The sequence below is a fragment of the Primulina huaijiensis genome, chromosome 1 (genome assembly GCF_012295235.1).
Source record: "Primulina huaijiensis isolate GDHJ02 chromosome 1, ASM1229523v2, whole genome shotgun sequence".
Classification (NCBI taxonomy): Eukaryota; Viridiplantae; Streptophyta; class Magnoliopsida; order Lamiales; family Gesneriaceae; genus Primulina; species Primulina huaijiensis.
Window position 1 is genome coordinate 124,053 of NC_133306.1, and position 27,434 is coordinate 151,486.

Sequence of the window (27,434 nt, forward strand, 5' to 3'; positions counted from 1 at the left end):
AAGAATTTGCTCCCCTCTATAACGTACTTTAGCTTGTGACAATAACAATTCCTTCTTACCATAACAACATATAATAGATTGCAACAACAATAACCCAGAAATATTGTATTCTCTCTTTCGAATAGAAAGAAATACAATGAATACAATATGAGTGCAGAAACTTTCGCAAAAATTTAATGCAAAAATTAGTTTCAGTTGAGTTGTTAGTTCCTTAATTAGATCAATGGAATTTCCATTTGTTCTTTGATAAACCAAATTCAGTATAATAGATGCTCGAGAAGATTACGTGGTTCGGCCGTTTCACAAGCATACATCTACAGGAAAAATAGTCGCCTTGTTTTATTCAATTACCAAGAATTAGAGAGTTACAATACAAGGAATACTTCTAAATAAGAACTCTTAATCAAGCTTCCTTCCTTGATTCTCCAGAGTGCTCTTCTTTCTTGTATCTCTTTTCTCTCGTACTCTTGCTTTCTGTTTTGATCGTTTGATTCAGTATGTCTCTGGCACTTGTATCCTTCACATACTTATATGTTTCCCTAATGGATCAAGCCACCTATTCTTTCGGCCCATTTGTGTATTATTGTTAAGCCCACAAACTCACCGATCAAAGTCCTTCTTCCATTGATAGGACCAAGCTTTGAGAACTTATCAACAATATCCACCTTGTCTCCAAGGTTGGCTTCTTTTCCAATCGTCTTGAACTATTTCATGTCCACTGCATTAACCAAATTCAGGCAGTGCTTGAATTTGTCTTGTGGCAGCGTTTTCGTTAACATATCCATCGGGTTATGTTCCGTGGATATTTTCTCAAGTATTACCTCGCCTTTCAATGTCGCATCCCTCACAAAGTGTAACTTCACATCTATATGCTTGGACCTCTCATGATACACTTGATGTTTTGCCAAGTGTATTGCACTTTGATTATCACAATGAACTTTCACTTGTTCTTGTTTTAAACGAAGCTCAGATGTAATCCCTTTTAGCCATATTGCCTCTTTGATTGCTTCTAAAACTGTTATAAATTCAGTTTCTGTCGTGGAGAGTGCCACCACCGACTGCAGGATAGCCTTAACCAACTGATTGCAGTCCCATACATCGTGAATATGTAGCCTGTTATTGACTTCCTCGTGTCTAGGTTCCCTGCGTAGTCAGCATCTACGTATCCTATCACTGGACACAAGTCTTTCTTTTGTTTCTTGAACAATATTAGCCCCACATCTGTTGTACCTTTCAAGTATCTCAACGTCCACTTTAATGCTTCCCAATGCGAAGATCACGGGGTTAGCCATAAACCTGGAGATTACGTTTACGGCATAGGCCAAGTCCAGACGACTACATACCATGCCATACATGATACTCCCAACACCACTTGTCATGCCCCGAGACCGGGGTTAGTCGACACCGACGTTGTTTTACAACCACACAATTGAAAACAACAAGCCTCGTAGTACAGTATAAACCAAAAACCAGTCTATTTCATCATTAACTCAAAATAATCTTGTCTTACAGCGATAAATTCCAAAACGAAATAAAATGTGCGGAAGCATTGTATAACTTGAATCAAAACTTAGGAAGAACTTAAGCGAGAAATCTTCATATCTCAAAACTTCATCACTAATCCCGAAGCACGTCTTATTCATCGTCGTCTACTTGATCTTCGTTCTTATCTAGAGAGAGATGTAAGGAGTAAGTATTTTGGGAAACACTCAGCAAGTGGGGGTCGATCGATTACCACAAGTACATATAAATATAATTCAAAACCCACATTGCAAGCTGATTTTCAAAACGTAGTATATCATATCATATCAGAATCGGAACCGAAATGCGAAACAGAGATTATCAGACAATTCAGAACAGAACGAATCAGAACAAACGAAAACACTGCTATTCATCTCGTTCTCCATGGTCGAATTGTCCCAATATGTTAGTCCTCTAAGGGGTGAGGTCAAAACACAGTTTTATACCCATAAAAAACTACAAGTAAAAACACATACAGACTAGAAACCCTATTAATTTTTGAAAAAAAAATAATTAAAAAATCATCCATGTATGCAATTTCCTAATTAACTAACCAAAACAATACAAATAATTCTATATATAATACAATCAAAGTCTTGCATGATAAAAAAAATTATGATAAATATATATTATTTTATATACATAAATTTTATGCACACCTGTAGGTGACTAATATATATAAAATTCTAAATACAAATTTAGTGGCCAAAAGTGAAAAGGTGCATGACTTTTCGTCTTTGCATAAAGCTTGATAATTTGATTATAATTCTTTACGTGGACAAGATAAAATACTTCTTTATAATTAAAATCAAAGTTATCAAATATATATCGAAGGTAGGTATATATGTTATTTTGTATTTGTTTGTTTGTGAGTTGACGTTAGTACTAAGCGTAATCGTCAGTTTGTTTTTTATTTACTCTTTTATCTCCATGCATCTATAAAATTGACTATAATTAATATGAAGTTTTAAGTTATTTGACTTAAAAATAAAAATCTTATACTTGTATATTTGTGTATACAAGGTTATGATTGATATGAAAACAACTAATATGTTTTCTAATTCACAAGAAAAACGATGGTAGAACGAAGAAATGCATGTGATGTCATGTTTAAAAAAAAGTGTTCTCGATCCAGTTGAAGTGATTTGGTTCCTTGTTGGTTTCCAGATTTATGCATGGTTCAGAACATTCTGCATGTTTCCAGGAACCATGGTCGAAATTATATTGGCAGGGCTCAACTCTCGGCGAGGTTTACCTTTATTTCCTTGTGATTTGGAGGTAAACTTGATTTCTAAGTGTCTTTTGAATGTCTATGATTATATTTTGGACAATTCCTTCTGTCCTTTTCGATATGTAATTGTGAGACTTGAAAATTGATCGAATCCTTTTTGTGGTGTTTATTTTCTCATGTGTACCATATTGTTTTAATTTGTTGGAATTATTAATATATGTTTTCGTATGCAGCAGGCTTTCCGATCCAGTCATTTTTAGGGATGTCAAAGTCCCGATTTTCGCTCTGGGGGCTCGATTTCAAGGCAGTTATCTTCTTGTTTCTCTTTAACTCTATAGGCATGGTTGGCGTATATTTCCATGGACAGAAGATTACCTATTTTCTACGCCCTCTATGGCAGTCTCCCCCAAAACCTTTTAAACCAATAACCCACTATTATCATGAAAATGTCTCCATGGCGGCTCTTTGTAAGCTCCATGATTGGGGGATTCGTGAATTCCCGAGGCGTGTGTATGATGCAGTCTTGTTCAGCAATGAATTAGACATGCTCACTATAAGATGGAAAGAGTTGTATCCTTACATCACACAATTTGTACTTCTTGAATCCAACTCAACCTTCACGGGTATACAGAAACCTCTCAACTTTGCTAAAAACAGGGATCGGTTCGAATTTGTCGAGCCTCGTCTGACTTATGGTTACATCGGTGGGAGATTCAAGACAGGCGAGAACCCTTTTGTCGAAGAGGCGTACCAGAGACTGGCACTCGACCAACTTATAAAAATCGCAGGTATAGAGCACGATGATTTGCTGATAATGTCTGATGCTGATGAAATTCCAAGTCGCCATACGATAAATCTTCTTAGATGGTGCGATGAAATTCCTCCGATTCTTCATCTTCAGCTGAGGAATTACTTATACTCGTACGAATTTCAGTACGATTTTCAGAGTTGGAGAGCTTCGGTCCACAGGTACCAAAGTGGAACAACTAGATATGCGCATTACCGACAAACAGATTACCTTTTATCTGATTCGGGCTGGCATTGTAACTTCTCTTTCCGTTATATTAGTGATTTTATCTTCAAGATGAAAGCTTATAGCCACAACGATCGCGTAAAATTCTCACATTTTCTAAGTCCTAAAAGAATTCAAGATCTTATATGCAAAGGGGCTAACTTGTTCGACATGCTTCCTGAGGAGTACACATTTCGGGAAATCATCGAGAAAATGGGGCCAATCCCTCATTCATATTCGGCAGTTCATCTTCCAACATATTTACTGGAAAAGGCTGAAGATTACAAGTATCTTCTACCTGGGAATTGTGTAAGAGAACATGACGTTGAGGCAGATTAGCAACATTTTTAGCCATGCACGAAAAATAGGTTTTGGATAGCAGCAACGATGTTTTGGCGGTTGGCGGGGGGGAATTGGTACAAGACACTTTTCTATACGAACTGTAATTTACTCATGTTGTGGAGTAACTGGTACCTTTGACTTTTTCTCTGTTACCAAGTATTTAGATGGTGTCCTTTGCATATAAAAATATATGATTATACGCCACTAATTTGGATAGTGTCACACCTTTCTCTATGATTAGCATAATTATCATAATCAAAATAGGGTTTGAATGATATAACTATAATATGAAGCAAATCAAACAAGGGGCATCAATTTGACGGTTTATAAAATTTTTGACACGGTGTCCCTACATTTTGTTTAAACCAAAAATTCAAGCAATACCATATATACAGTAACATCAACTATATTTTCATACACAACCATGCACCATATTGTTATACATATACATATTCTTATATACAAGCATACTTTGTATCATCATAAACCTCGTAAAACTTGTTCAAACCCTGACATATTTTAGTACAATACATATGCGGAAACTATACAATAATAAGTCTCGGTTCTTGTCGAGGTGAGGCACGTCACAAGCATCCATTGGCGAACCGGCATCCTATGNATCCTCAGCCACGGTAGGTGATTTGGATCCAGCACTAGACTCCTCCTCCTCTCCTCTCACTTCCTCCTNTTTTGTACGTATCAATATGAATCGAAGGAACATACATATCAAGTCGTGACAACAATAAATCTTTAAACAGTGTCATATTATAGCATATATTCATGTTTATTTTTGTACTTGAGCCTCATTAGTTGATCTGTACTACCGTGCTTGCTTTATTATATAGCTACTACTGTGTTGTACGTCAGACAGCAACCTTTGGCAACCACATGCCCCATGAACATATATTGGCCAATAGGTTTGGTGGACTTAAAACCACCCATGATGTCAANTGAGTATGAGCCATATCAACGCCTTAATCTCAAGTTTCCCACAGACNTATATCGTGTGAAAATCAATCCTTTTCTTTTCATGTTCATGTTCATGTTCATAACTGATGCGACTTCGTTGAAATGGATGAGCCGGGTAAGGAGCTCCAACGGGTCAAATCAATAATTTATAGTTTTTAGGGAATTTGAGTGAAGATCATGGCTTCAATAGCACCTCCAAACAATGAAAGGAACTCGTGAATGGGCGCCGGAGGGGTGTCCGGCGTGGCCACTCCGATGCTTAAGTCAGCAGGTTGAAGATGAACACAAGCAATATTTGGGAGAAAATATGTATAATGCTTAAGAGTTGAAAGATTTCAGAATCTATAAATGACATTAATACCTGCTATTTATAGTAGAAGATGAGGTAAGTACCTCGATTCCAGTGTTACCTACTAAGTATGGCAAGTCGGCTGCTCATACCCTATCTTCTGATGACTTATAGGACACTCCAAGCCCAAGTTGTTCTGACAGATTAGACGTCCTGTATCAATCATACTCGAGTATGGTTCAATTCTCGAGGTGGCTCGGTCAATTGATTACCCGGGTACTTATATGAGAGCTCGGATTATTATTGCGCGGGAGACCGGGCTGTTCGAAGAATACTTGGGAAATATGTAGTGCTCGGGCTCTTGGTAGTGTCCGGGTCATCAACGACCCGGATCCTTATGGCAACGACCCGGATCCTTATGGGGGTATCAATAACATAACACCCAACATCAATATTCACGAGTTTCTTCCATATTTAATACATAACAATGGAATATGATGCTTTATTTTCATCAATAAGATACTAACAATGTACATATAGCAATAATCAATGGGGAGTATTTGAAATCATAATATTACTCATGTATTAATTCAAGAACATGCCAACTTACAGTCCAAGCGTAAGAACACTGGTTTGAGACGATGTTTCTTGTTCCTATGCTGTCAAACATATCAATAATTCAATTACTATGTCTAGTTTAGGTGAAGTTTGCTCCTCTACATTTATAATAACTAAAAGAGATGAAAACTTACACCCTTATGAAGTTCTTGTGATGGAGAACTAAGTTCTTACTTCAAAATGATGAAGGAAAGGAAGAACAAGGTCACTGGGAGGAAGAATTCTTGGTGTCTTTCGAGTTTTTGCTGTGAAGTGAGGTTGAGGAATGGTAAAGCAGCTTTAAGAAGCCGAAACTTATCTTTTCATATGCAAGGCGGTGCTCGCGTGGTCATTTTCTACCGCTCGAGCGCGGAACATTCTGTCCCAATACCGAATTTTTTATGCACCAGCGCTCGGGCGGTAAGATCTTACCGCTCGAGCTCCACCTATTCTGCCTTTGCGCACTATTACTTCAAAAATTGCTCCCGAAATAGCTCTTCACTTCGTAATCTGAAAAAGTGGTAAACATGAAATTGTAGCCCTATGTCTTTGATTGAATCTCCAATTGGTTTCATATCATTTGGAGGTCTGAGTAAAAAGTTATGCACATTCTCCCAACATGTGTTAGTGAAGGAATGACGATAAACACGACACACTTCGGGGCGCTTTTGACTTGTCTTCCACAATGATTTGGACAAAACCCAAAACATGAAAGTTGTAGCATTATATCTTATCTTTCTAATGGTTATGGCCTCACACAATTTGGATTAATATTCAAATCATTATGCTAAAACTTGTAAGAACTACCATATTTTCATCTCATTTCCTACCAACTTCCTACACTACTTTTACCTACATATCTTAGTATCACTATTTAGACTCATATTCATTCTCAATGCATCATGGACAATATAAAAATCATTGTTCAATCTCAATATCGATACCTCAATCAACATGCGAAATCTAATGAGCTAAATAACTACATAATAAACGATATAAACGCATTATTATCATTTGTACGAGTAACCGGGCAGATCAACTTTGTCAAATTTATTTTGCCATAAAAATCTATAGAGCACTTGTACTAGCTCATGGGTGCTTGTTGTAAATATCAATTTATTTACCAGTCTTGCTAGATTCCTATCAAGAACAAGTTAAATTCTAGTCTTCTGTGGGTAATATATATGTCCGTCCATTCGATGGGATAGTGAATCTAACATGCTTGATTGTGATATGGCAGTCTATATAACACCCATTCATAAAGGTCCATAGTATTATAATGCACCATTCAATATTGTTAGATGGATGTGGTGCAAAAAATTTAGAGCTGTAATAGCTCTGTTCTTAACATGTTATATTTCGAATTGAGCATATTGATTATATCCAATACATTTTTCTAAACCAAGTGAAAAACATTCAAAATAACATCTCTAAAACTAATTAACTATTTTGTAAATGATGACTTTAAAAGTGTGCAAGTCAAATACATGTAAAAAGTTTGATCGAAACATTTTATATAACACTTAATATGCAACAATGAAATATTTTGTAAATAAAATAAATAATGCTTCACCAAATTCATTCAAAACGGTAAGAATAAATTCAAGAAACATAAATATAGATGCAAAATAAAACACAAGATTTATAGAGGTTCGGACGTATTCTAAGTCTTATATTCCGTTCTTCTTATAAAATGGACAATCTTTTTGTGTATTGCCTAAAATGATCCTCAATTGTTGGCAAAATTAGTCGTGCACTTCGCATTTCCAACATGAATGAAGAGCTGCCCAATTTTTTTTCCATTAACATCCTAAAAACTTATAATTGAGAGAACCAAACGATGAAGGCCTTACTGTCGGTTAATATCTTCTCTTACTTCAAAAATAGAAGTTTCAATTACAGAAGCTTCTTCAAAGCTCGACATCTTCCATAAAATTTACTATTTGAGATTGTTGTAAAACTACACAACAATGATAAAAGGTTGAATTGATTTATGGAGAATACTAGTACGACGATAAATTACGATATTATAAATGACTGCGTAAAATTGAAATTTGATCTTATTATTCTTATTTTACATCTAATCGCTACTTTTTCGATACGAATAAATAAATATAAAAAGAACTATCTTAGACATTTAAATTTAAATATGAATTGTCAAATATAATTTTTAAAATAAGCATGTTTAGAAATTCAATTATATATTCATTTATCACAATCATGGACTTTTGAATTAAAAAATTTAAACACGAAATTTTACGTTTTATCATTATATAAGAATTTTTTTCTTTATGGAAAATTAAAAGTTATATCAAAATTGATCTTGGCTGCCTAAAGTTTTTATGAAAATATTTAATTTAAAATGATTAAAAAAAAAACAATTATTTTATCACCAAACAATTCCAGCGCGATGCACCTGATCCCGCCCCACTCTCTCGTTAAACCCTAAACCCCGACGTCTCCATCTCTCCCGTCGCGCCATGGCACGAATGGCGAGTAAAGCCAGTCCTCTACTCTCAACAAAACCATGGCCGCGAATCAAATTCCGGACAATTTGCGGCGGCCCTTGTTCCAACGCATTATCCACGTCATCCATCGCCGATTCTGAAACTCCAGTAGCAGGAAAGAAAATCCTTGAAACACACACCGAAGAGTTTGACGTTGGATCACGAAAAATTACGCTGGAAACAGGTAAGTTAGCGCGTTTTGCGAATGGCTCCGTTATCTTGGCTATGGAAGAGACGAAAGTGTTGTCCACAATTTCCGCAGCTAAGTGTGATGGCACTCGCGATTTCCTACCTCTCACTGTATGTGTTTATATCTTTTTATTTTAGTACTATTTCAAGTTCACTCGTGGTTTCTCTTTCTCCTGGCGTCACTTGTTCAACTGGGATCACTTCCTCTTCTTCCTTTAATCCATCAAGGCAACCAATATTTGTTTCGAACATGCTTTTTGAAGTTGAGTATGCCAAATCTGAATGTATGCGTCTTGAAGTTTGAGTAAATCTATGTAGGAAAAGATACAGAGTATCATTTTCTGTGGGTTTATCACGGGGTTTTTTGTTTTTAATATCTGTGTCTGTTTTTTTGTATACTTGGAAATACACGGGGATGCCCAGTTTCCAACGTAAAACACACAGGTGAGTTAGAAATCTAACTGCCCGTTTTATCAGCTTCTGGGAGCCCTATCTTTACTATCCATACTGAAATTATGGAACTGATTGTTTCTTCTTTAACATTGGAACTCTACATTCTTAATTATGATGAATTAACGTATCAGATGCATCTTTGATTGCGGTAGTTTTAAATTATAATTTGACTGCCTATAATTGCTGGCAGTGGCAAGTAGGTGCATCATCGATGCACGTTATGATGGAATATTTATTTGCTAGGTCGACTATCAGGAGAAACAATTTGCTCAGGGTGTGATTCCCAACACATTTATGCGGAGGGAGGGTGCTCCAAAAGAGCGAGAACTTTTATGTGGTCGAATCATAGATAGACCTATCAGACCACTTTTTCCTGCTGGATTTTACCATGAGGTCCAGGTACTATAATGCATTTAAACATTAATGAACAGTTTCCTGTTAATTCTACTCTTCCATTGATTTGGAAAATGGACTTCTTTGCTAGGTCATGGCTACTGTCCTTTCATCTGATGGTAGACAAGATCCAGATGTGATGGCTGCAAACGCAACATCTGCTGCACTTATGTTATCAGATATTCCATGGGGTGGCCCTATCGGGGTCATCCGTATAGGGAGGATTGGTGATCAATTCATTGTTAACCCCAGCATGGATGAGGTATTTTCAATCCCTTTTCCATTGTAAGATGCATTTCTTTATGCTCTTCACATAATTATCAATTAGGTTAATCTCCATTACTATTTGTTGTAGACATCATTGTTAAAATTTCAGCCGCTCTGGTGTTTTCTGTTTGCACAACTGCTTGAGAAACCCGTAAATGATTGTCAGATTTTTTCTTAGTTCTTTGTACTTCGACTTAATAATGTCAGTTGGTGTTCCAAATTAATATGTGATCTTTAGATAGACATGATTTTAGAGAAAACGGCGGACTTTTTCTTTCTGTTGAGACTAAGAGGTCTAGATGTGATGGTTACTTTATACACAATTACATTAGATTAAGTAATGTGATGCCGTAGAGGACAGGTAGGGTAGAAGTTGGTTAATTGGTAAATTTTTTGTGGCGTAGTTATTAAAGGAGCATTGTGCACTAAGGTATGAGGTTGCATTACAGTGTAAGTCTGAGGCATCTCTAGTTGGCAGTCATATGAAAATAAAGTGCACTAAGGTGTATTAGATGTAGATGCATGAAGAAAATTTCACATGGAGTATAAGAATTGGAGTGCATCAATTGAACCCTTCAGAACACAAATGCACATACCTTGTACCATCTAATAACTAGATTTCACATGGAGTATAAGAATTGGAGTGCATCGATTGAACCCTTCAGAACACAAATGCACATGCCTTGTACCATCTAATAACTAGATAAGGGTGAAATTGTCCCATTTATGTCCTCAATGCATTCCAGTTCGAGATGATCTCAAACTTGCAGGTTGAACACTAGTTTGAAGGTTCGTCTCTGCCTAATGAGATATTGTATTGAAGAAATCCTGTGCTTTTGATCTGATGTGCTATATCTAATGGATATTTTGCAGCTTAGTTTGAGTGATCTTAACTTGGTGTATGCATGCACAAAAGACAAGACTTTGATGATAGATGTGCAAGCACGTGAGATATCAGAAAAAGACTTAAAAGCAGCTCTAAGGCTGGCGCATCCTGAAGTGAGTGGTCACACTGGTCATGTTTAACACCATGATATTTTATGGTGCTTATCTTTTATTTTTCAGGCAGTTAAATATCTTGACCCTCAAATACGGCTTGCAGCCAAAGCTGGCAAACAGAAAAGAGAATATAAATTGTCTTTGGTGTCCAAGGAAACCTATGAGAAAATTAGGAGTTTGGCTGAAGCTCCCATTGAAGCTGTGTTTACAGACCCTACATATGGCAAGGTGCATCCTTTTGTATTCTTATTGCTATTTACTCAGTTTGCTATTTATTCTTATGAACCTTATTATCTTAATTTGTTGTGTGTAGTTTGAGCGGGGAGAAGCCTTGGATAATATTACGCAGGATGTGAAAAAAACACTAGAGGAAGAATGTGATGAGGAAGGTCTAAAATTTTTATCAAAAACTGTAGATGCTGTACGGAAACAGGTATTTTCATCATGATCTTGGCCTTGCTCATCAATACATGTTTTCGATGTTTAAATTTTACGTATTAAGTCTTTCAAAATAAATATTTATATATTGATGGTCATTCGTATAATGAAAATTTTCATTGAATTCGGAAGCAATTTCTGCTGAGCATATTGAAAAACAGCTCCAGGTGAAGTTATATGAGGACAAATTTAAATTCTTTGGTTTTGGTCAAAATTTTTGGGTTTCAACTGTGCTTTTTCTTTCCACTAGATTCACTTTTCATAAACCCATCTTATTCAGGTATAGGCATCTTAAACTTCTGATCATGTCAGGTTGTTCGCAAAAGGATAATCGGTGAAGGTCTGAGAGTTGATGGAAGATGCCTTGATGAAATCAGGCCTCTGTATTGTGAAGCTGGTTATTTACCTGTGTTACATGGCTCAGCAATCTTTTCACGTGGAGATACTCAGGTTAGTAACTTCATTGTCTATGGTGTTCCCGAAAGAGTTTGATCATGACAGAGGGGCATGACATCTTATGTATGTGCACTTTTCTTCTGGGATGTGTATGGTTGCCGTGCCATCTAATATGCTGGATACAGGTACTTTGTACTGTAACCCTTGGAGCACCTGGAGAAGCCCAACGTCTAGAATCTATTGTTGGTCCTCCATCCAAGCGATTCATGCTTCATTATAGTTTTCCACCATTCTGCATTAATGAGGTGGGTAAACGGGTTGGCCTGAACAGACGAGAAGTTGGGCATGGTAAGTTACTTGAATTCCATGAGAGTGATGGGCACACATTCATGTTTGCAATGCATTATAGCTTAGTTGGCATGAAGTAATTTATTTGGTCTTGGTCAACTGCTGATTCCAAGATGATTTTTTGTTATTATCTTGTAACTCATGGTGGAAAACAAAAACACAACTTGTTTATTGATATGTCCTCTGTTCATGTAGGTTCCTTTATTTGGCAGTGTTATAATTGTAGAATGTGGTCTGCGACTCTGTGTGGTCTTCTAATAGCTGAGTAATAATTGCCCACAATGAGTCCACACTTGGCCTAGATTTTTGATGAGTTTGAATTTGAAGCAGTATTTGGTGACATTGTCCCTGAATAGTGAAACTGAATTTTCGATGGCATGATCCCAATGCTTCATTTTCACTTGAAGTTGAATATGCTTCAAAGTTGCATGTGAAAGATGTTTGTGTTAAGCTACTTTATGATATCGAAATATCTTGACATTTACAGTTTAACAGTTGCACATTGAAGGGGGTGAATTTAAATCTTTAGGACAGTTGTTTTTACTATCTTGGTGAGTGGTTGGATCTTTTCTGTAATCCTTATTTTGATTCTCTTGACATTTGCACTCTGGAAGTTTATTGTTTATTCGGTTGTACTTGTAATGGAGAATACTTTTGGCAACAAGGTTTTTAGTTCTGCCAGGAACATATCCATAAGTGTCCTAATTCATGGTTTCTGGGCATCTATTTGCTCATGTTTCTTTATGCAAACTATTTTAACTTGTCTGATTGTCAGAAGTGAAAGTAAAACAATTTCCCTATTTGTCTCAACCATTGTCTCTCTGGAAGCGATGAGAAAAGTTGCATCTCTCATGTGCAATTTGTTGGTGTTTCAATGGCTACATAATTGTCCAGGACTCCTCGTTCTTCATTCTGTTTGACCGTGATAGTTCTCTCTAAATTAGTGTTACAATGATATCAGTATGCCGTGTAGTTTTCTTATGTTCCTTTAAGCTAGTCTTCAACGATGGTAACCTACTGGTCAGGACACCGTTTGCGATTATTTATGCTGAATCTTCATTGTGCAGGTACTCTTGCCGAAAAAGCCTTACTTGCTGTATTACCTCCTGAAGATAATTGTCCATACACAGTTCGCATTAATGCTGAAGTTATGGCATCTGATGGATCAACATCAATGGCTTCTGTTTGTGCAGGTAGTCATCTCACAGCCGGGCTATTACTGTAGGAGCTCCACTGTTTATGCATTTTACTGATCAGGAACTTTGCTCCATGATGATTAATTTATCTCTATTTGTATGGAGATATCCCTTTGCTTATTGCATCCCTATCTCTATCTTTATCTAGTGTGTGTTTACTTTCTCGAAAGATTTATTTGCCAGGATATAACACGCATCTATCATTCTAGGCAGCATGGCTTTGATGGATGCTGGCATTCTGTTGAAAGAACATGTAGCTGGTTTGTCAGTGGGCCTCGTCAGTGACATTGATCCCTCAACTGGTGCAATCACTGAATACAGAATTTTAACGGATATCCTGGTATATCAGCATATCTTCTTCTATAAAACCATAGAAAATTGCCCTTTGTTGTTTCTGCTTTGATTGCAAAAAATTTTAAAATTTGGGATGGTTGGTAGTGTGACAAACAATTTGATGTATATTAGTTGTGCTCTAGAATAGTTAGTGTGGAAGAAGTTGGCTTGAATTTTTTTCCATAAATTCTAGCATAACCAAAATAAGATTTGATTGTGTTTTATTTCTCTCCCTTGGCTGTATTGTGTTTTATCTTCAGTGGAAAGTGAGGATCGATCCCATCACTTGTGTGTTCTTGGTTGTGATTTGTGAGTTTCTTTTCATTTATTCACTGTTCATTTATCTATTACTACCAATCTACCATTAAGGCTCAAGGCCTTAGATCGACATTGTGGTCCATTTGGTATGGCCTCCCATCAAATTGCTGTTGTTCCTTCATCAAATTACAGTATAGTCTCTCATCAATTTGTACAAACCTCTATTTTAATATAAATAAAATTAATTAGAAAAATGATTAAGCTCCAAAGAAGATTTTCACTAAATACATGACTGTACAAACACACAACGCATGCACATGAGCACTAGTTTTTATTATTTTTGAGGGTGAATTGGCATATCTCCCATTTATCTATGCATATTTTGGGGACTATAATATGAAAAAGAATAATGGGGTGCGTGTATGGCATCTCACATATGTCATCCTTTAGCTGTTGGCCAGTTAACATGATTCTTTATGATTCTCAACTAGGTTCAGAGTAATGTTTTACATTCCTCTCAGTTTTAAGTTATTAGATTATCCATGTGTCACTTCTTTGTCACATACTATTTCCAGGGTTTGGAAGATCATCTTGGGGACATGGACTTCAAAATTGCTGGAACCCGAAATGGAATTACAGCAATTCAGTTGGATATCAAGCCAGCTGGAATCCCTTTAGACATAATATGCGAGTGTTTAGAACCTGCTTATAAAGGGCGGCTTCAAATCCTTGATCACATGGATGGAGAGATAAATGTACCACGTACTCAGGATTGCAGATTCTCTCCACAGATATGTAAGATGTCCGATTGGAGCTTTAGCTTCTTCGGTTTTCTTCTGGTTTTTTGACACTGGCTGTGTGGACTCCTATGATATGGTATTAATATTTTTAGTAATTTACGTGTCTTTTTTGTTTTACATTGATTCAGTGACATTGAAGTATAGCAACGATGTGATTCGCCGCCTAATTGGTCCTCTTGGCTCGTTGAAGAGAAAAATTGAAGAAGAAACAGGTGATTTAGTGATGTGGCTCTGGTACAAGATTTAGGAGTGCTGTAGTCTGTGCTTTGTTAATTCTTCTTAATTTTGATTATCTTCTCAATATTCCTGGGGCAATATGTTATTTTTCTTCTTTCTTTAAGGGGTCATAAAACTTACTTTGTTTTGTTATTGATACTGACCTATAATTTCAATGATTTAGTTTAGTAATAGCATCTGAATATGTTGATGCTATTTGTTTACACAATTCTATTGTGTGCAAATATCTCTTGTTACTTGGAACAAGTAATCGCATGGACACTCTGTTCTTTGATATGGTTTGGCAAACTGTAGAGTGAAATTCCTATAATCCTCGGCACAATTTTTAAATCTTCAATTTGTACCACATTTTATTAATTTTCCTTGGCTATCATTTTTTTTTAATTTTTATACAACCATGCGAGGTGTTTCGCATTCTCTGGAAACATGTTCAGGTTTTAGGATTTATGATCTTGTTTGTATCCCATTGAAGATTCTCATATTTTCTGAGTTTTTATCCTTGCACTTATACAACCTGAGACTCTATTATGAATTTGTTTACCTTCTGGTAGCTCATCATTACTTTCCATGCAACAGGTGGAAGGATTTCTGTGAATGACGGTTTTCTTACAATAGTTGCTAAAAATCAATCAGTATTGAATAAATTGATGGAAAAGGTAATAGTATACATTGTTTGGATGTATTTGGTTTGCATGTAGTGCACTCTCTTGGCTGGTGTTATAAGACGATCTGTTCTTGTTTTGCAAGTTGGGTTCATTATGACCTCTACTTAATTCTGGTTATATCTAAAATTTTGATTATATAATCAAAAAATTGGTAATACGAGGTTGTATAAACCAAACCATCCAATTGTGCAAAATTTGTCTAAAAAATCTTTGCCCTCTTTATAACAGGAAAATATTGCATCATCATCAATCTTATGTTACGGTTGTGTTCCTTAGATTTTACCTGCATATTGGCAACAATAATTGGCATATGACCATTGAGACAGCGACTGCCATTGAAACAAGTGAACCTTTTGCTTTATATTATATTTTAGAGAGAACATATCATATCATATATATGGTCAAAATTTGAACTCTATCACTGGCCATATCTTATGCATATTGAGCAATCATTTTAGTATCTGTGCTTCCTTAGGCTATTGCCGGTAAGTGATCATTGCTTCGAAGACCTCATGCAATAGTTTGCCTTTTATATTTTTGTTTTCAGATCCATTTTATAGTGGGTCATGAGATTGAAATGGGGGGAGTGTATAAAGGTGTTGTAACGTCAATCAAAGAGTATGGCGCCTTTGTGGAGTTCAATGGAGGCCAACAAGGTCTTCTACACGTTTCTGAGTTATCACATGAACCTGTTAGTTCATTTTGCTACATTCCTGATCATGTTCGCTACGTTTGGAGCTTTCTATTTGTAGCCTTCCACATTCTTATGATAATCACAAATTATGTTGATTTATTGTCAGGTGTATCAGGTCTCCGATATAGTGTCGGTCGGTCAAACACTTAATTTGATGTGCATTGGTGTGGACGTACGTGGTAATATCAAATTATCCCTCAAAGCCACTTTACCTAGACCAGAATCAAAAACAAATGACGCAGTCAGAGTATCTGTGGCGTCTGTGCAACAAACACCAAAAATCAGGAAGCCGGTTAGCAATGTGCAAGAGCCAACAAATCGAGATGATCAGCCTTTGAGAGATGGGGATAGCTTATCGTCAATTGTGATTCGAAGTGTTGCTGATTGTGACCAGGAAAATTCTGCTGCTCTCGAAGAGAATAGCAAAGGTAGTTGTTGGTTTCATAGCACCCCAAAAAATTTAGCCCGAAGTCTGAAATTTACAATTATTCTTACCTTATAATTGTTTTGCCTATCTGTTAAACATAATTGGGGTGTTCTAACCCAATGCAACCTACAGTTGAGGCTCCTATAAATGCGAAGAGACTGAAGCTTGGCATGGAAGTGACAGCCAAGGTTCATCAAATTCGAGCACATGGCCTAGTCCTTGACTTGGGTGGTGGCGTCCATGGCATGTATAGGTTTGAGGTAAACGAAGACTTCTCTCTTTGAACCTGATTGATCCTTTTGTTATGAGATTATTATAAATAAAACTAAAATTTTGGCCGCAGATGTCTACAAACATAGAATGTTTTTATTTTTTCGTGGACTTTACCTACCTTGAAGTTATTTTCCTTTATTTTCCCAGTTTAATGCTATATCTTTACCAATCTGTGACTTATCCAAGGTCTGATATTCAAGTCCTTATCAAATTATACCTGGCTAAATAAATAAGGCGTACAACTTTTCTTTTAAAATGCTACACTGTTTTGCTATTCATTTCTTTACTGCAGAGCGGTGTCAGGAAAGACTTTGAGGTTGGCGAAGAAATAAGAGTACAGTGCTCTAGTTTCTCCAGCAAGGGGATCCCTGTAATGTCTTTGGTGCAAGAGTAGAACTCTTACGTTTAGCGTGGTATTGGAAATCAATTCAAAACCGATGCCACACAACCTTGGTAGGAATCTACGTATGCGAAGACCTTTTTTCCTGACAGAAAGGGGATTGTTGGATATCAAAGCATGCTGAACTTTCCCCGTGACCATATTTGTACAACGGATTCAGTGTGTGGGTAGGGATTCTTTACCTAATGTAAATTAGGTAACTTCTCCAGAAATTTTGGTTTCTTTTAGGATAAAGTGTTGTATGATATGCGTTTTTATGAAGGAAATGTTTTTTTTTTTAATGAACTTATATTCCCTTTGTGCGTTTTGTTTTATGTATGGATCTCTTTAGATATTTATTTAATTATATTATATTATATATACAGCGATAGCATTTAAGAATCAATTTAAACTCAAGAATTAAATTAATTATAAAATCAAATAAATACAAGCATGTGTTGTTGGGAGTGCGACTCTTGACCTCTCTTTTACAACCGACATAGTATAATTTATGGCAAAAATTTGTCTGAGACGGTCTTACGAGTTGTATTTGTGAGACGGATCTTTTATTTAGGTCATCTATGAAAAAGTATTACTTTTTATGCTAAGAGTATTACTTTTTATTGTGAATATGGGTAGAGTTGATCCGTCTCACAGATTAAGATCCGTGAGATCTCATAATTTATATTCACGAAATGCTATAAGTAGAATAATGATTATTATTTATAATCATTAATTGATCGAGTTTATTCATAATTTTTTAAATTTTTAATTATTATTTGGATAAAGATGATGTAATTATATTAAATATGTTATTTGTTAAATTTTTGAAATGGATTAAATATTATAGTTATGAGTAAATTATATGAAAAATATTAATTATCTAAATGAATAGAATATATTTGTAAAATTAGTTGGTGTCAAAAAGTTGGATCACATAAAGTCATCTTCAACCACAAAATATTTTGGTGCAAATTTTACACCAAAATAATACGATTTATGCACCAAATACAACATTCATCTCCAACCTATTTATTTCAAATCTTACACCAAAAAGTATATTATCAAAATATTTTTTTATTTTACATATATTAATTATTATTTTTTATTTCATATATTTTTAATTATGACCCGGGAAGTTCAGCCAGGAGACCTCGTATTAAAGAAAGTACTGCGAAGTGAATATCTTTATATTAAATTATATTATTTATAATTCATAAGATCAAATTATTCTTTAATTATTAATAATTAACATAAATAAATAAATATTTAAAAAGTTAATCATTATTATTTTTAATTTTTATGTTTAGATATTTCATTATTAAAATAATAAAATAAATATTTTATTATTATTTAAATAATAATTATATTTAAAAATAAAATTAATACAAATTTATAATAATTAAAAAAAGTGCAATTGGCGCAAAAGCTACCTCTCACGTCAAATTTGACGCAAAGGCGGGGGATGCAAGGAGCACCAAAAAAAGTTGGAGATGCTCTAAGATCTTTAATTTTTATGTATAATATAAGTCTCTTTTGGGACGATACATGAATCGATCGACTAGAACTACATTTATAAATTCACAAAATAATGAAACAATGAGTTTTTAAAAATTTATATAATAAATATGGGCAACTAACAAATCGAAAAGGGAATAGCAACTACACCTCAGTTACTCTTCATTTTTTCTTCTTATCTGATTGGCAGTGTGCCTATGAAGAAACACTGTCACGGAATTGTTTTTCTGAATTCTCGAAATTATTGATAAGGTAGGGAAGGTGTAGAAAAGAATGAAGCGAAGATCAAATTCGCTGAAATTTCATCATATATGGAAGAGGAAGCTTTTTGCTATGCTTTTGTGTTTTTCTTGTTTCACCATTTTTCTACTCGTGGAATCGCAGTGTAGCCCAATTCAAATGTTGACCTTCGTATCTCCCCCTACAATTGCCAAGCCCAAAATCGCTTGCCTATTTATAGCAAGGAATCGGATTCCACTTGACATGGTTTGGGATGTATTTTTTCGGGTAACCGCTCGGATTCCTCCTAGTTCCTTCTTTTTGTTTCTTATGCTACGTTTACCCTTGTTATTAGGCTTTAGTTGATTTTTCTTTGTTATGATGACAAAATGAAGTCATGATTTCCTCATTTGGATTTTGCATTTGAACTGCGTAGATCCCGTGTTAAAAAAAAAATTTCCTTTTTAGCAGCATGGCTCTAGGAGTTCCTGTTTACGCCATGTCATTGTTAGTTTGACTAATTTTACTTCTTATGCCAGTATATTTTTATGTAAAACTTGCGTGTGAATTAATTGTTTTGAATAGTGACTTCTTGGCTTTGCTTGTGCATGGATCGGGGTTATAAGTTTTATCCATTTTAATAGATATTTTCCAATATCTGATCATGAGTTAGTAAATGGCAAAAAAGTTTACCTGCTATGTTTTATGATCTCATTAGTTTTAGCACATTATTCATTCTTACTTTATCACATATAATCAACATGCTGAGACTGTTTACAGGGAGATGAGGAAAACAGATTTTCTATCTATGTTCATTCACGTCCTGGGTTCTTGTTGAACAAGGCAACAACGAGGTCTCCATATTTCTTAAATCGTCAAATAAATGATAGCATACAGGTCTAATTTTATATTGATTATCTGAGCTACTAGTCAATTCAAACATCTTTGGTCACATTGTGGTTTTTATTTATCTCATTGTTTTGAGTTGAACATGTGTTTCTTATCCGCAAATCAGAAATTTGGTGCCACTTTTCAAATTTATTTTAGATACCTAGGGATTCTTTGATTCCAGGTAGATTGGGGAGAAGCTAGTATGATCCAAGCAGAGCGTATTTTACTCCAAAATGCACTGATGCATCCCTTAAACGAACGGTTTATTTTCCTCTCGGACAGGTCAATATGTGTTGTGGTTTTTATTTGTTTGTTTCAGTAACTTTTCTAATGTTTATGTTTCGTATCTGGAACTTTGAGAAACTGTTGCATCTTCTTGTTATAAAAGTACTGAAGTTTCCATCTATGGTTGCCTACAATCTCTAATGTCAGTTACATTCCGTTGTTAATTTTTTTAAAAAAATTTTGTCTTGTCACAGCTGCATACCTTTATACAATTTCAGCTACGTATATGACTATAATGTCGACCAATACTAGCTTCGTGGACAGGTTAGTTGAAATGTAATCCATCATTTTGCCTTTTCAATCATCAGGAGTTATTCTGTTATGTCCAATCTCTGGGTGATCTCTTTACCCAGGAATAAATTTCATATCTTTCTGTTTCTCTTCCATATAAGTTTTTCTTTATATCCATTTCCTTTGAAATTGAATCGATATTTGCAACGATGTATTTTAACCGCATACCACATTTAGTTTGTTATGAGCATTTCCTATTCATAATAATGTAAGCAGTTTTGCTGACACAAAAGAGGGTCGATACAATCCGAAAATGGATCCAGCGATTCCTGTCGATAACTGGAGGAAAGGATCTCAGGTCCGGCATATTTCTGTTCTATTTCATGCTTTTCAGACTTTAATTAGCTTCCTAATATTACATACAGGAAGGAAAATGGATTGGAGAAGTAAAAACTGATGTGTATCATCAAGTTCTAGCCTGTAAACCATGTCCTTCATTCTTGCAGTGGGTTGTTCTTACTAGAAAGCATGTCGAGACCATAGTTCAAGATGACTCTGTATTCCCGATGTTTCAGTGGCATTGCAAGGCAAGCTGTTTTATAATTCTGTTCTACAGTTATGCTGTCTCATTTATGACTTTTACTCTGCCATCACTGGTCCTAGCACTGGTAGCAAATACGCTTGAAGATTTCTGTTTTGCATAACATGCCTTTCCAGCACATAATTGATGTTCTAGAAGTTACCATACAATTGTACTATTGTGAGAGCTTGGTCTAATCGAAGAAGCGTGATAATCGACTGGAACTCCTCGTGTTTGACCTGCTGATGGTCCCACACTTAGTAATCTGCCAGCTTTCAAATTTTAATACCGCAGCATCAGCTTGGTTCAAGTGGAACTCCAAGTACACTGTGAGACACACCAAATGAACTGAGCTTGCACAGGATGCATATGCATTTATTTGGACAACCACATCATACGATGCTTTGTGTGTGTTGACTGACTTTTCAGTTACTCGTTTTTTCCCTTTTTGCAAGCAGAAGAGATCTTTACCAGAATTTTGGCGTGAGATAGCGCTTGTAAGTGTCTGTTCTGTGCAGTTTGCTTCCTTTTCCCGTCTTTTCCACCCCCTTGTACCTTATTTATCAGTAATAAATTGCTGGTTCAGATTGTTGTCGCTATCTTGTATAATCTTCACATATATGCAAATTACTAGGTCATGAAATGTAACTTGAAGATATGATGTTTTTCTCGTTTTTGTTTAAATCTCTTATCTGCAGCCAGCTGATGCATCTAAGGAACATAACTGCATACCAGATGAACATTATGTCCAGACGCTCCTTTCTGTAAGTTGATATCTTACTCATATACCAGAGTAACATCTTTTCAGCCAAAATTCCAAATATAATATTATCCATGTCCAACCACTTATTTCCCCGCCCATTCCTTTATTCAACTGATCAGCAAAAGGGCCTTGAAGGAGAAATCACAAGGAGATCACTGACTCACTCTTCATGGGATCTTTCATCTTCCAAAGACCCTGAAAGGCGAGGATGGCATCCCCTGACTTACAAGTTAGCTGATTCCTCTCCCATGCTCATCCAATCCATCAAGGTACTCGGTGAAGTTGTAGCAATTTTTGGTCTCTGCACAGCTAAGAACTTGTTAATTTATCAATACTCTAGGATATAGACAATATCTATTACGAAACCGAGTACAGAAGAGAATGGTGCACTAGCAAGGGAAAACCCTCTAAATGCTTCCTTTTTGCGAGGAAATTTACACGGCCTGCTGCTCTACGCCTGCTTAATACAGTGAGTCGAGAAGACATGTTTAAATGCTATGCGCTTTTTAAAATTTTAAAATAAACATAACTTGTATCTGCTGTTGCAGTCTGTTCTGGGAATATCTAGTGAAGCTACAAGCAGAGCCTGAAATAATTTCATTGAGGATCACTAGCTATGAAAATGACTGTTATATTGTGAATAGAGAAAATTGTACACGAGAAATTCAGAGTTTATAAATCGGTTTTGTCTCGATAAATTATATACCACCTCTTATACATGCAGTGATTAGTGATCTGGTCTGGTGTAGTAATTTGTTATGTCCAGAATTTGGAATTTCTTTGGGACCTGGGCTCTGGAATCTCGTTTGGCCCACATTTTTATTCTGCTAACATTGCCATGTACAACTCTGCTATAATCCAACAGAAATAAGGTCCCAACCCCAAAAACAGAACCTTTTTCCGTTTAATTCTTGCTTAAAAAACAAATCTTCCTAAATCAAAATTGTCCCAACAAAAGAAATGAACGACTAAAGTGTGGAAAATTTTAATTGACATGGAAGCAAGATATGGGTACATGTGGCATGTGAATGATTATATTTAAAGCACGTGGCAATACAAACACCGATGACCGTTTATGATCAATATCATATTATATTGAACAGTGATTAGACTTTGTATATTAACTATGGATGAATGGAACAAACACGATATTTTCTGATGTAAATTTAAGTGTTGCTCAATTTCAAAGAACATTCGGATATTATTAATTAATTAATTAATGTAAAAGTATATGATTCCTTTTGGCGCCTCGCCTCGACTGCATCTCACCGACCATGGAAGATCATTTTTTCCCCAAGTTACATGCATTGGATGATCCTTTCGTATTTATTCACTCCTCTGAACCATCACTTTTACTTGCACTCTTTTACTTGCACTCTAAGATATCCGCCACTTCCTCGACTCCATCATAGCTATTATTACTAACAATGGCTCCAAGTTTGAGCAAAGACGCTTCCAAATCCGCATTTCCCGTCGATGGATCGTCCACTCACTCATCAATAACAATAGATGAAAATTCCAATTTCACTGTCAATGATCATGTCTTTCTTTCACGGGTCCCACCCAACATCACCGTCACTCCATCACCCTACACCGCTGGGGACCTCGACGCCCCCACCCCTGGATGCTTCGTCGGTTTCGACAGCCAAGAACCCCGTAGCCACCACGTCGTTTCCATCGGCAAGCTCAAAGGAATCAAATTCATGTCCATTTTCCGCTTCAAGGTCTGGTGGACCACCCACTGGACCGGCTCTAAAGGCTCCGATCTGGAGCACGAAACCCAAATTCTCATGCTTGACAAGTCACACGACGGCATAAGACCCTTTGTCCTGTTTCTTCCACTCATCGAGAGCCCTTTTCGGGCTTCTCTCCAGCCCGGACCCCACGACCACGTGGACTTATGCGTGGAAACCGGGTCGACAAAAGTTGCAGGATCCTCATTTCGGACCTCTCTCTACATGCACGCAGGAGAAGATCCCTTTACCCTAGTAAAAGACGCCATTAAAGTGGCGCGTACGCATTTGGGAACCTTCAAACTTCTAGATGAGAAAACGCCACCAGGAATTGTGGACAAATTCGGGTGGTGCACGTGGGATGCCTTCTACTTAACGGTCCACCCTCACGGTGTTTGGGAAGGTGTCAAGGGCTTGGTCGACGGCGGATGTCCACCGGGTCTGGTGCTGATCGACGACGGCTGGCAGTCCATCTGCCACGATGAGGATCCGATCAGCTCCGAAGGAATGAATCGCACCTCCGCCGGCGAACAAATGCCGTGCAGACTCATCCAATTCCCTGAAAACTACAAGTTCAGAGACTACAAGAGCCAAATTAAATCTGTGCAGGGCCCGGATTCCGGCATGGGGGCGTTTATCAGGGACCTGAAGCACAAGTTTACGACCGTGGATTACGTTTATGTTTGGCATGCCTTGTGCGGGTACTGGGGTGGAATCAGGCCAAATCTCCCCGGCATGCCCGAGGCAAAGGTGATTACCCCGGTGCTGACACCGGGCCTGAAAATGACGATGGAAGATTTAGCAGTCGACAAGATTGTAAACAATGGAGTGGGGTTGGTCCCACCTGAGATTGCTTATCAGATGTATGAAGGGTTACACTCACATCTGGGGTCTGTTGGGATTGATGGGGTCAAAATTGATGTGATTCACGTAAGAACATAGACAGGCGAATTTATTAATTTTTTGGTTTAAAATTCAATGGTATGCTTTCTTGTGTGTGTACAGTTGCTGGAAATGTTATGCGAGGACTACGGTGGGAGAGTGGAGCTAGCTAAGGCATACTATGGGGCTTTGTCCTCTTCGATAAGGAACCACTTCAAGGGGAACGGTGTAATTGCTAGCATGGAGCACTGCAATGACTTCATGTTTCTCGGCACCCAGGCCATATCCCTAGGCCGTGTCGGTATGTATGTTTGATTTCTAAAACGCTACTTACTAGCTTCTCATTCTCATACAAGTGACGCAGGAGATGACTTTTGGTGCACGGATCCGTCGGGCGACCCCAACGGCACATTCTGGCTCCAGGGCTGCCACATGGTGCACTGTGCTTACAACAGCCTGTGGATGGGCAATTTCATCCACCCCGACTGGGACATGTTCCAGTCCACTCACACATGCGCGGAATTCCATGCCGCATCCCGAGCTATTTCAGGTGGACCCATCTATGTGAGCGATTCGGTTGGCAAGCACAATTTCGAGCTGCTAAAGACGATGACCTTGCCTGATGGCACCATCCTGCGATGCGACTTCTACGCACTTCCCACTCGTGATTGCCTGTTTGAAGATCCGCTTCATAATGGCAAGACCATGTTAAAAATTTGGAACCTAAACAAGGTACAGTATTGATACTTAGACCTACCTATTGGTGCAATATGCATGGATACTGAGTTCATTAAATTAACTCGATATTTGCATCAGTTCACGGGAGTTGTTGGGCTGTTTAACTGCCAAGGCGGAGGATGGTGCAGGGAGACGAGGCGCAACAAATGTGCCTCCGAATACTCCAAAGTTGTCTCCTCGGTCACAGGCCCAAGCGACATCGAATGGAAACACGGGACAAACCCAATCCCCGTGGAAGGAGTTCAAGCATTCGCCATGTACTTGTTCCACGAGAAGAAACTCGTCGTGGCCAAGCCATACGACACCATAGCCATATCGCTGGAACCCTTCAATTTCGAGCTCATCACAGTCTCTCCTGTCAAGTATTTGGCCAAAAAGACCATCCGATTTGCTTCGATCGGGCTAGTAAACATGCTGAATACGGGTGGCGCGGTTCAGTCTTTGATGTTGGACGAGAATGCGAAATGTGTTAAAATTGGAGTGAAAGGAACGGGAGAATTGAGGGTGTTTGCTTCGGAGAGACCCGTGGCTTGCAAGCTTAATGATATGAATGCGACGTTTGGGTATGAAGATAAGATGGTTATTGTTCGAGTTCCGTGGCATGCTCCTTCCGGCCTTTCTCTCATTGAATACCATTTTTAAAGTTTGGATACGAGGGGGGTTTATTTTCCCCTTGAGATAATAAGTTTTCCTTTAACATTAAATGTTTAATCGTTCTTTTCTGAGGAATAAAGTTATTTTTATCGTTATTTGTGAATTTTTAAAAATATTTTCTAATAAAATTTCAAGAACATACTATATAATAATAGCATGTTAAGAATATTTTAAAATAGGTAATTACAAAAAATATTATCAAAGTTTTAGTAAAAATAATAATTCGTTATCAACCAACCAAGTCAATAATAATTACATGAGTTACTGAACTGTTTAAAAAGAGCATATAGAATCTGATGTGTGCTCACTAATGTAGCTTTCGTGGAATTCTACATCTGCGGGGTAGGCCTACTGTTGCTTATGATCCACAAGGTTGCAGTGGCTATGGAAGGAGGAGCAATTAAATTATTTGATTTGTCGATAATTAAAACACAAAATTTCACGTAGTTCTCCAAATTATATCGATTGTTGCTTTTATGTAGGGTCCCTTCGATACATTTCTAGTAGGGGGTGATACAGCTGAGGTTTGTGATATTAAGTTCAGCAGTAAATCAATGTGATGATGTCCGTGTAGATTGGATGAGTTTGGGTGGACAATCTATCCAAACAGAGAAGTTTAATCTCCCTGTAAATATTTTGACATGATGAGATGAGTATGACCTGATCTGATCTCCCGGATGGTCTGGCCTGATATGCCCGGGTGCTTAGGCCTGGTCTCCCGAGTGGTCTGGCATGGTCTCTCGGGTGATCTGGCCTGGTTTGCCCAGGTACTCTGGTCTGACCTGGTCTGTCCGAGTGCTCTGGTCAGACCTGGTCTGCCCGGGTGCTTAGGCCTGGTATGCCCGGGTGGTATGGCCAGGTTTGCCTGGGTGCTCTGGCATGGTCTCTCGGGTTGTCTGGCCTGGTTTTCCCGGGCGCTCTAGTCTGGCCTAGTCTGTCCGGGTGCTTTGGCCTGGTCTACCAGGGTGCTCTCACTCGACCAGGGTAATTTCGTCCGACCAAGGTCCTCCAGCCCTGCCAAAATCCTCTCACCCGACCAGGGTACTTTCGCCCGGACAGGGTTCAGGTCACCCGACCAGTATGGGTCACCATGCATCATTAGCATGATAATCAGTGCCCATGACCAGACTTGAACAGTATGGATCGTCATTCCTACTAACAGATGACAGGCCATGGGAAGTTGTCACTTTTCAGATGACAAAGCATGTGCAGCTGTCAGAGGACAAGGCATGGGCAGCTGTCTAATTAGGAACAGTGTCCATGAACTATAATTGAGGTCATCTTCTCCCCTATAAATACTCAGGTTTGCTCATTTAACAAACATGGCAATCTAATGCATTCAATAAATTCTCTCTCTACTTGGTGAACCTTGTACCGACCTGAGGGTCGGAGTAGCTATGCCGAAAACCCTTCCGGCGCCCCACTGACATTATCTTGTTGAGTGTGTGCAGATTGTCTGACCTAAGATCATCCCACCAGTGCACCTTGGCAGACCATGCCAGACCACACGGGAGACCAGAGCATCCGGGCAGACCAGGCCAGACCACCCGAGCAGAAAATACCAGACCAGAGCACCCAGACAGACCATGCCAGACCACCCGGGAGATCAGGCCAGATCATACTCATCTCATCATGTCAAAATATTTACAGAGAAAGAAAACTTCTCTGCTCGGGTAGATTGCTCACTCAAACTCACCCAATCTACCCGAGCATCATCGCAATGCTTT

General features: G+C 37.6%; 3 protein-coding genes and 1 pseudogene across 3 annotated transcripts; all 4 read left to right on the forward strand.

The window, feature by feature from the left end:
* Nucleotides 1-2,663: 2,663 nt before the first annotated feature.
* Nucleotides 2,664-4,286, forward strand: LOC140973216 (uncharacterized). The gene has a single exon (XM_073435848.1). The coding sequence runs from the start codon at nucleotides 2,970-2,972 to the stop codon at nucleotides 4,101-4,103; it is 1,134 nt and encodes a 377-aa protein (XP_073291949.1). The 5' UTR covers nucleotides 2,664-2,969; the 3' UTR covers nucleotides 4,104-4,286.
* Nucleotides 4,287-8,372: 4,086 nt separating this feature from the next.
* LOC140973224 (polyribonucleotide nucleotidyltransferase 2, mitochondrial) lies at nucleotides 8,373-17,379 on the forward strand. The gene is made up of 17 exons (XM_073435873.1): nucleotides 8,373-8,768; nucleotides 9,354-9,509; nucleotides 9,595-9,765; nucleotides 10,644-10,769; nucleotides 10,836-10,997; nucleotides 11,083-11,202; nucleotides 11,520-11,657; nucleotides 11,789-11,951; nucleotides 13,019-13,144; nucleotides 13,357-13,487; nucleotides 14,314-14,533; nucleotides 14,667-14,750; nucleotides 15,352-15,431; nucleotides 15,988-16,131; nucleotides 16,241-16,562; nucleotides 16,694-16,821; nucleotides 17,127-17,379. The coding sequence occupies exons 1-17, from the start codon at nucleotides 8,442-8,444 to the stop codon at nucleotides 17,226-17,228; spliced, it is 2,700 nt and encodes an 899-aa protein (XP_073291974.1). The 5' UTR covers nucleotides 8,373-8,441; the 3' UTR covers nucleotides 17,229-17,379.
* A 1,621-nt stretch (nucleotides 17,380-19,000) lies between these two features.
* On the forward strand, nucleotides 19,001-22,519 carry LOC140973234 (glycosyltransferase BC10-like; annotated as a pseudogene).
* Nucleotides 22,520-23,092: 573 nt separating this feature from the next.
* Nucleotides 23,093-25,764, forward strand: LOC140973242 (galactinol--sucrose galactosyltransferase-like). Its single transcript, XM_073435896.1, has 4 exons — nucleotides 23,093-24,363; nucleotides 24,439-24,616; nucleotides 24,680-25,047; nucleotides 25,132-25,764. The coding sequence occupies exons 1-4, from the start codon at nucleotides 23,128-23,130 to the stop codon at nucleotides 25,693-25,695; spliced, it is 2,346 nt and encodes a 781-aa protein (XP_073291997.1). The 5' UTR covers nucleotides 23,093-23,127; the 3' UTR covers nucleotides 25,696-25,764.
* The last annotated feature ends 1,670 nt before the right edge of the window (nucleotides 25,765-27,434 follow it).